Genomic DNA, 9,620 nt, shown 5'->3' with positions numbered 1-9,620 from the left:
GCCCAGGTGACCCACCAGCCTTTGTGGTAAATAAATATAAAGATCAAGATCAAGTTCAAAAAGAAATTAGCACTAGTGACGTGCCACAACAGCGGCAGATAGCAATCCTGGGCGCTGCGATTACGAACACTCCTATCAGCGCCTCCCCTATTTGTAAAACTAGGGGAGGCGTTGCTCCTATAATAGAACTGCCAGGCGTGTTCGCAAAGCACGGCGCCACTCCTGCTGCCCGGTGCGATTTTCGCCCCTCCGGTAACTTCACTGTGCTAATCTTTTTTTTACTCCGGACTGTACAATTAGCTAAGCCACTTTACTGAAACATGTGCGAAAAACTGAGTAACAGATACAATCGGCTAAATTACGCTAATGGGAGTTGAGGATTTCAAGCACAACTTAAAAGGTTCAAAGTTCAAGTAACTATACGTACCTGTCAGTTTAAGTTACAAAATGAGATACGCGTCATGGCCTCACTGTTGCCAGCAAGGGTGCTCTATTCCCGTAATCGAGCAGCATTCCCTTAAAATGAACATGTGCGTGAATATCTAGCACCGTGGTCGAGGGCCACAAAACGCAAATTTTATTTTCTCACTCCCTCGATCGATCGTGTCACTTGCATCGTTATGACATAAGTGTAACTGACACCAACAAGCGCCGATCTTTCATGTGCACTGCACTCTAATCACGACCACATAACAGCAAATCACACGCTGCACGTCCTTCGCCGTTAAGCAAATTTCGATTGCACACTTATACCTGACCGCCAGTGTCCTGCGTCTGGCTGAGCTAGCAGTGTCCGGCTGTCTACAGGATGTCGTCGAGCCTGAGGTACGACCTGAGCCTGAGCCAGCAGTCAAGTCCGATCTCGTCCAGCTGCACCGGGCAGTCACCGGCGCCTTCCCGCTCACACACAACCTTCTGCTTGACTACGCGGGCCAAGACCATGAAGTTCTCGTCTAGGTAGCGACCCCGAAGCCTCACAGCCTCGACCGCCTCCGGCTCCGAGAGCCCCGATAAGCGTGACACGTTAGAGACCAGAGCCCGGCTCTTGCGCACCTTCTCGAACGCCGAGGCGGCCTTCTTGGAGTCTGAAACTGGCGGCACGACGAACCGGGTGGCGCGCTGGAGCAGGGACAAGTTCCGGCGCAGGGCGTCGCGGATCTCGAACATGTTCTGCTCGTCCTCGGTCTGTTCGCAGTCGTTCAGCGCCAACAGCGTGTAGTTGGTCTCCAACGCGCGCGGCAGCTCCATGACCAGGAAGGCGCCGGAGTCGCCCTGGAGCTCTTCGAGCGTGACGCTGTTCAGGGTTTGCGTCGCTCGCAACATGTCCCCGAAGGCGGCCGCTTCCCGGTGCTCGAACGTCCAGCGCCGTATGACGAGGTCGCACAGGTTCGGACTTTTCGCCATGCCTTGCAGGATCGTGACCGCCTCGGACGCTTCCGTGGGGAAGCAGAGGTGCGCGGCCCTCACGTGCCGGCAACTGGCAAACGCAGCCGACAGCAGCACGGCCAGGTTGGAGTCGATTGCGTTGTCAAGGTGGACTGAGAGGCTCGTTATGGAGGAGTTGCCGCACAGTCCACGAGAAAGCCCCAGAAATTCTTTCTTCCTTATCTGAGCTGCTGGTATGAATGATACGGATGGTGTTTTCAGGTCGTGATTTAAAGAGTAGATAAGGTCTTGTGCCGACCCATAAACAGCTGTGAGCTCTAGCCTATTCCTCAGGTCTTTATCGCCAGTCCGCTTCAAGAAGTTCCGGAGGCCTGGCTGATTTATGCGGCCAAGGTTTACGCGCTCGAGAGTCCGGTTTACCAATAAGGCTTCAAGGAGCTCCACTGCCTCATCGGCTATCAGGCACGCATCGTTAAACGACAGTTTTCTAAGCGAGACGTTTGTCTCGATCGCACTCGCTACCGCCTTCAGGCTCCAGGATGGCAACAAGCAGGCATTCACGCAGATTTCGGTGAGTGACACGTTATTCGATATCACGGCAGCGAGAGAAAAATACGCGTCCTCAGAAGCGCCACTGCACAACAGCGTTAAACGCTTCATCTTCGCGTTGACAGTCAAAGCCCTGCAAAGGCACCGGAGGTCGCTGTCTTCCAGCTCAAAGTTGTAGATCTCGAGATTTCTGAGCATCGTGCTCTGATGAGCAAGGGCATTGAATAGTTCTCGAAAGCTGCACGCGCGTGCTTGCGTACCGGCTGGCGAGAACTGACTAACGACAAGTTCTTCGAGGCCTTGGTTCCCGAACACAAGGTCCCCCAGCACGCGCGCACATTCCGCACTGACGAACGATTCGTCCACACGGACCGTCTTGAGGCCCCTACAGGCTCCGCAGCTTTTCATGAGCGCCCGCGCGTCTGACGCACTCAGCTCGTTCTCGTGCAGTATCAACGTCCGCAGTGCGCTGCACCGGCCCAGGAGCTCGCACAGCATGACCACGCCGGCGGCGGAGAAACGCACGCTCACGACCTCCAGCGTGTTCAGCGTTGCGATGGTGGACGAGAGTGCGTCCATCAGGTCCCTGGGCGGGTAATCGTACAGGAGGTTGTAGCAGAGCTTGACGTGCCTCAAGCCATGGCTCAGCCGGAGGCCGTCGCGGAAGAGGAAGTGGCTCCTCGACATCCGGGACTCGCAGAGCTCCACGTACTCCAGGCAGCGGTGCTCCGTGAGCAGCCAGTGGACCAGCACCAGAGAGTGTCGGCGCTGCATGTCGGACGCGACTGGCATCACGCGTCCGCGGAGCCAACAGAGGGCTAGGCGGCCCGGTCCGACCTCTCGGAGCTCGAAGTCGATGACCCAGAGGAACTCGTTCCAGATTGTGAGGTCGGCGAGTATGTTGCAGCCGTCGGGGTCGTCCGCCGTGCAGGGCGCGTCGTGGTTGATCCTGCCCTGACTCAGGATACTCCGCAGGTGTCTGAGGTTGGAAAAAAGCTGGTTTGATGACGGACAGAGACTCGGGCAGTGCCTGACCAGGTAGGTAGTGTATTCCCAGAGTCGCCCGCGCCATGACGCCATGCCGCAAACCTGGAGAGCCGCAGGGTGGATTATTACGAGAATCGTCGAATCCGAATTGCTCTCAACTGCCAATAGTATTCGGTGGGCGAGTGGCGCTATCCTACATCGCAAGTAATTTCAGCAGGCCTGCTGCGTGCCCAACATTATGAACGCTGCATCGGAGTGGGTGCCGGCCAGTGCAATCGCCACCTCCTCCAACATAAGCGCGTCGCTAGTTTTTACTATCAGCCCGCTCACCAGTTTTCCCTCGTGCACCACCTCGATAGTGCAGAAGCCCTCCTCGGTTGGACTCTGCATCCACGTAGTATGCGCCGCATTGAACACAGTTAACACCAACGGCCTTTAGAAACAGAGGCCAGCGCTTGGTATCGGCGCCGGCGGCTTAGTGACGTCATAACGGTAACGTGGTTAAAGGTCGGTTTCAGGTGAAACGCGCTGTTCAAGGTAAGCAGCGGGGGTGAGAGAGATGTGGGCTGCATGCATTAGCGCTGAAAACTTAGCGGCAGACAAGCAATAGGCCCCTTCGTTCATTGGGTGACCAACCTCTCGCGATGAACCATTAACTGCCAACAGCCAGGGGGGCAGGGTGAGCACGCTGCCTATCTAGTGGGTAGAACGCACTCAACGTTACAGACGCCAAGCCGCGTCTACTTGCCCGACACACCCCAGCTTTTGCTCTCTTACCGGATTCGGCAGTCGTTAAACCGCAGCTGATTTTTTTACAGGTGGGCACCACCGCCACCTGTCTACTGACCCAGGGAGCCAGTGACACTTGCTCTTCTTAGGCTTTAAACACTGACACAACGCTGAAGACCCGGGAATACGGCTAGAAGCATTTTCAGCACTAAAATGACACAGGAGACCCGCTCTTACCAGCCGCTGTGGCTCACTGGTTAGTGAGCTCAGCTACTGAGCTGTAGTTCCTGGGTTCGAACCCGGACGTTGCAGCCACGTTTCGATGGAGGCGAAACGCGAAGGCGCCCGTGTGCTGTGCGATGTCAATGCACGTTAAAGATCCCCAGGTAATCGAAATTATTCCGGACCCCTCCACTAGGCACCTCTTCCTTTATTCATTCACTCCCTTCCCTTACTGCACGGTTTAGGTGTTAACCGAGAGGTAAAACAATTACTGCACCATTTCCTTTCTTCGAGAATCAGAAACCAAAGGCCGGCCTAGTGAGCTGGAAACGAGAGAGAAGCCTTTTAGGCCGTTATGATACACTTCTGGCGAGTGGCTAGCAGATTAGCTAAGATGTTAAAGGTGATACTGAGATGTAGTTGAGGGGAATGATGTGATGTAAAATACCATATCGAGAAACTGCACACTGTTTGGCATAATGAAAATTGGTTTTGGGAAAGGAAATGGCGCAGTATCGGTCTCACATATCGGCGTACACCTGAACCGCGCCGTAAGAGAAGAGATAAAGGAGGGACTGGGAGAACAAAGGAAGGAAGTGGTGCCCTAGTGGAGGGCTCCGGAATATTTTAGACCACCTGGGGATCTTAAACGTGCACTGACGTCGTACAGCATACGGGCGCCTTTGCGTTTCGCCTTAATCGAAACGCGGCGACCGCGGTAGGGTTCGAACCCGGGTACTCCGGCTCAGTAGCCGGAGCGACCATTTCGGCTCGTCGCGCACTTCAGCCGTATGCCGTATGCCATATCCCGTAGCCGACGAACGATGTTGAGCCACCGTTGCCTAGCAACGCCAGAGCCGCCCTCCAACAGATAGCGCCGCTGTCGACGCTCGCTCCACCAGATGTGCTCCGGTGGGGTAGAGGGAGAGTAGGGGTCGCCTCGCGGTATATATATATATATATATATATATATATATATATATATATATATATATATATATATATATATATATATATATATATATATATATATATATATATATATATATGCGCTTTACCTCAGTGTATTGTAGTCCTTACGGTGAGCGCGAAAGAACGCAACAACGGCAGAACGGAGCGAGGAAGATACAACACCCTCAAGAGACGCCAGGAGAACGCGCCTCACGACTCGAGAAGCGTTGTAACGAAGATGCGGCTAGAAGAAGTCGTGCCACGTCCAGGAGTGACTCTTCAAATGCGGAAGAGACCGGATTGAGTTCTTGAGAGCGTCGGAATGACACGCTGCGTAGACAACGTGCCGAGGAAACAAAGCTTTCGCAATTCAACTAGCGTTAACCAGAGATAAACCATAGCCAATTTTTTTTTCTCATGTCACCGCGTCTATTCACCTGTTCTGCTGAGCATATGCTGTCCTCGCTTCACTTCCTCAGATGGTGTGGGAACCTCTAATGGCCTCGCCATGTCTGGCAAAAACCGAGAAAGCGGTGCGCCCTAGGGTGTGTCGATGCACCCGTGTGCGCCATGCCCTTAAATGGCAAACACATTCTCGGGTTCGAACGCGACCGCGGCGGCTGCATTTCGATGGAGGCGAAACGCTAATGAGCCCGTGTGTTGTGCGATGTCACTGCACGTTAAAGATCCCCAGGTGGTCTAAATTATTCCGTAGCATTCCACTACAGCACCTCTTTCTTCCTTTCTTCTTTCACTCCCTCCTTTATCCCTTTCCTTACGTTCTGTTCAGGTGTCCAACGATATATGAGACAGATACTGCACCATTTCCTTTCCGTTTCCACTAAAACGAAATATTAATACCATTCAACCTGGAGTATCTGGGTTCGAACCCGACCACGGCGGCTGCGTTTCGACGGTGGTGAATCCCAAAGTCGCCCGCGTGCTATGCGGGAAGATACCCAGGTGGTCGAAATTAATCCAGAGGCCTCCACTGCGGCACTTTTTTCTTTTCTCCTTTTAGTCCCTTCTTTATACCTCTTTTTTTATGGCGGGGTTGAGGTGCCAGACGATATGTGACACAGATACTGCGCCATTTCCTTAGCCCAACAACCAATTTTCCTTTCCTCGCCTGTCGTGAAAAAAGAAATTTAAAGATAGAAAATGGTGCAGCGACTGTGACACGTCGGTGGACACCTCAAACATGCCGTGAGGGAAGGGAGGAAAGTGGAAGGGAAAGAAGAAACTGAAATTTGGTTTGGGAGAAAGGAAATGGCACAGTATGGTCTCACATTTCAGCGGACAGCTGAACCGCGCTGTAAAGGAAGGGATAGAGGAGGGACTGCAAGAAAAAAGGAAGAAAGACGTGCCGTAGTGAAGGGAATAATTTCGACCACCTGGAGATTTTTAACGTGCACATCGTACAGCACACGGGCGCCTTTGCGTATCGGCTCCATCAAAACGCGCCGATTCGGTCGGGTTCAGCCCCGGGTACTCCGGATCAGTATCCGAGCGCACTAACCACTGAGCCACAGCGGGGTGTAGGAAATTGAAAATTGGTTTTTCAGGAAAGAAAATGGCGCGGCATATTTCTCACATCTCGGTGGACGCCAGAACCACGCCTTAAGGAACGGGATAAAGGAGGGAATGAGAGGAGATATGGACGCGGCGGCGGTGTTGCCAAGGCTACGGCGCAACTGCGGTCGAACGAAGGTCGAACTGCAGCCCACGGCGAAATCGGCGCCGCGAGGCCAGTAAAGCTTTCGCTGTAAAAGACGTGCAGGTTCATGTCGGAAGAGCGTTGGATACATGCTGCGTAAAGTGTCGTGCGATCGAATTCCGGCTGCGAACGCATTTCGATGGAAGCGAACTGAAAAAGAAGCCTATGGTCTACGCGAGGTGTAAGTGCACATTAAACAGCCATAGATTTCATACATACCGTATCCTCACAGTTGTCATGGCTTAGGGACATTAAATCCAGAGTAACAACCAAGCAATCAAAAGCAGTTCTATTAAATTACTGAAAAAGCTCATAATAAAGAACTACGCGGTCGCCGCACGGAAAAAAAGGGGTAAAAACATCCTTATAAGCTTACCTTTTCCTTTGTTAATGGAAATACTGCCATCGTTGTCCAAACTTAAGAATCAATCACTGTCTGAAGCATCAACGCATCGGGGCTGCTACACTGTCGAAATACTCAAATGCCAGTGTGCGACTTCAGATTCCTTAGAGCTCGCGTTTATACTTAACTCTGTAAAGAATACAGATGTGTGTGCACTCACAGAACGTTGACACGGCTCCGTTTTCACGTGCTCGCGAGCTAACTGCGAGGTTCTGGAAGCCATCCCCTCGTGCTCGTGGCGTACGTTCTCATGCGGATAAGCTGTGAGACGGTTATTGTGTAAATAGATTATTTGTGTATAGTTCGTCTCCCCCTATCTTTTCTACCTGTCTTTTCACCTCTTTCATTTCATTTCTCCATTCTGCCTGCTGTTGTTTATTTCCGCTGCCCCAGCTCAAGCGCTTCCTAAGCGATGGCAGATGCCGGGGCTGGCAATCTTTTGCTTTCTTTTTTATTATTAGTTTAATAAACCACTGCTACTACTGTGAGAAGATGTGCGTGCATAAATTTATGTTCGAACCCGACTGCGGCGGCCGCGTTTTAATGAAGGCGGAACGCAAAGGTTCTCGCGTGCTATGCGATGGCCGTGGACGTTTAAGCTCATAATAATAACAATATTTGGTTTTGGGAAAAAGGAAATGGCGCAGTATCTGTCTTACATATCTTTGGACACCTGAACCGCGCCGTAAGGGAGGCATAAAGGAGGAAGTGAAAGAAGAAAGGAAGAAAGAGGTGCCGTAGTGGAGGGCTCCAGAATAATTTCGACCGCCTGGGGATCTTTGACGTGCACTGACATCGCACAGCACACGGGCGCCTTAGCGTTTTTCCTCCGTAAAAACGCTAAGATTCTAAGAAACCGATGCCGAGCCTATGAACAGCGCTCGCGTTTCACTCTGCACGGTAGGTGGCCTCAGAGTTTTCTGTGTGTGTGTGTGGGGGAACTGGCCGCAAAGGCGATATCTGTGGTGGACTCCCGAACACGCTATGCGATCCCCTTCAATGCAGTAACTGCCGTAAGTTTCCTTCTGCGCTTTCTAGCAGAAGGGTCTATGGGCTCATTACGCACCATCGGAAGGCGTGGCAAAAAATAAAATGTTTTTTTGGAAAATGAATGGCGCAGTAACTGTCTCACTTCTCGGTGGACACTTCTCCAGAAGGCCGCTGGGGCCCTGGACTGAGGGCTCCACCTACGCTGCGAGAAATAACCCTTATACAATAAAGTTTTTCATTCATTCATTCATTCCCGCGAATGAAGGGAAGAGAGAAAGGTGGGAGGGAAAGAAGAAAGAGCGAAAAGGCTGCATTAGTGGAGGGCTCCGGAATAATTTCGACCCCCCCCCCTCGTTTTTAACGTGCAATGACAACGCACAGCACACGGGTGCCTGCTTCCTTTCGCCTAAAAAATAAACCTCTTGCTGCTGGGCTACATAAGTGGACGTGGAAGATCCCCGGGTGGTCAGAATTAAACCGGAGTTATCCACTACGGCGCCTCCATCCCTCTTCATTCTTTGACTCCAACCTTAACACACTTATGAGGCGCTAGATTCATAGAGTGAAGGGAGGAGGCGTGCGGTAGAGGAGACGGAAAGCTGTAGAGTGTCTGAGCTTTTCTAGTCGCCGCTGGGTCGGGATATCACTAGCCAACTTGAAAAATGAAGCCACGAAGTCTAATGGAAAGAGTGACTGTTGCACCGTGCGGACCACAAAAGATGGATGGGCAGTACGTCTAGCAAGCACTCACAGAATCGCTGGAGCGTCCACGCCTTCTTAAATCCGACGGCTGCATTGGTCGTTGACGGCTGCTGAATCAGCGCAGCAGACAAGGAAGGAAGGAAGGCAAGAAACCGAACGGAGCGCGCGTTCTCTCGTGCAGCCGCGAGCACCTTTTTCACGTCATCTTCGGCGCCATCCTGGACAGCGTTCATACTATCCATCTTGCGTTCGTCTTTTACGTCGTCATAATATTAATGATTGCCTATAAAGAATGGAAAAGCGCAGTAACTATAGAAAAATATCGGCCTCGATTTACCGAACCAAGATAAATGAGACTTAGAAGCGCTAGCACGTTCTCCTTTGTTTAGCTTTTTTTTAGCTTGACATTTTGAGTTGATACCAAATTTTCTTGAGTAGTTCCTCCGCTATCCTCTGTCAATAAGCCGCCGTTGCAGCTCGCTGCGATTCGAGTCGCCGTTCCCTCTGTTCGGTGATAGATAGATGGATTGTTGCCAGGAAGAAAGTGCACAGGCCTGATCACTGGCTCAAGATGAGCCACAATCGCCACCACGTGCAGATAGAAGGAGAGTTGAAAGATGGGATAGAAGGACAGGATAGTAAAGACGCGCTAAAGACAAGGCCGATCCCGGAGGTAGTGCGATACCGGGCCAACCGGTGGCGGGAGTGAAGCATCCTTCAAACTCTCCACCACATTTCCAAAAATAAGTCCAATTGGACACGTAACAGATACTCTACAGGGTCCGGACATTCGCGCAATATATGCTATGCCACTCCTCTGTTCGGTGGTGTGTGAAGCCACTTTAATACACGCCTCTCAACTGCACATATTCCGGCAACTTCATTATTTTCCTCTTCTTTCTCGGTCTTCATCTCTCTCGGCATACCGTTTCGCAAGGTTATGCCGTTCTGTTTCAGCTTGCCGCCTCCCTGTATCCACTGGAT

At 51.8% G+C, this 9,620-nt stretch overlaps 1 protein-coding gene across 1 annotated transcript; it reads right to left on the bottom strand.

The window, feature by feature from the left end:
- Positions 1 to 597: 597 nt before the first annotated feature.
- On the bottom strand, positions 598 to 8,816 carry LOC144106745 (uncharacterized). Its single transcript, XM_077639587.1, has 2 exons — positions 8,686 to 8,816; positions 598 to 3,024 (listed from the first exon to the last, which is right to left on the bottom strand). Exons 1-2 carry the CDS (start codon positions 8,728 to 8,730, stop codon positions 802 to 804), a joined length of 2,268 nt encoding a protein of 755 aa, XP_077495713.1. The 5' UTR covers positions 8,731 to 8,816; the 3' UTR covers positions 598 to 801.
- Positions 8,817 to 9,620: the final 804 nt, after the last annotated feature.

This window comes from Amblyomma americanum, chromosome 10 (assembly GCF_052857255.1).
Source record: "Amblyomma americanum isolate KBUSLIRL-KWMA chromosome 10, ASM5285725v1, whole genome shotgun sequence".
Classification (NCBI taxonomy): Eukaryota; Metazoa; Arthropoda; class Arachnida; order Ixodida; family Ixodidae; genus Amblyomma; species Amblyomma americanum.
Note: the sequence above shows the minus strand (reverse complement) of the source record. Positions and strands in the feature narration are given on the sequence as shown.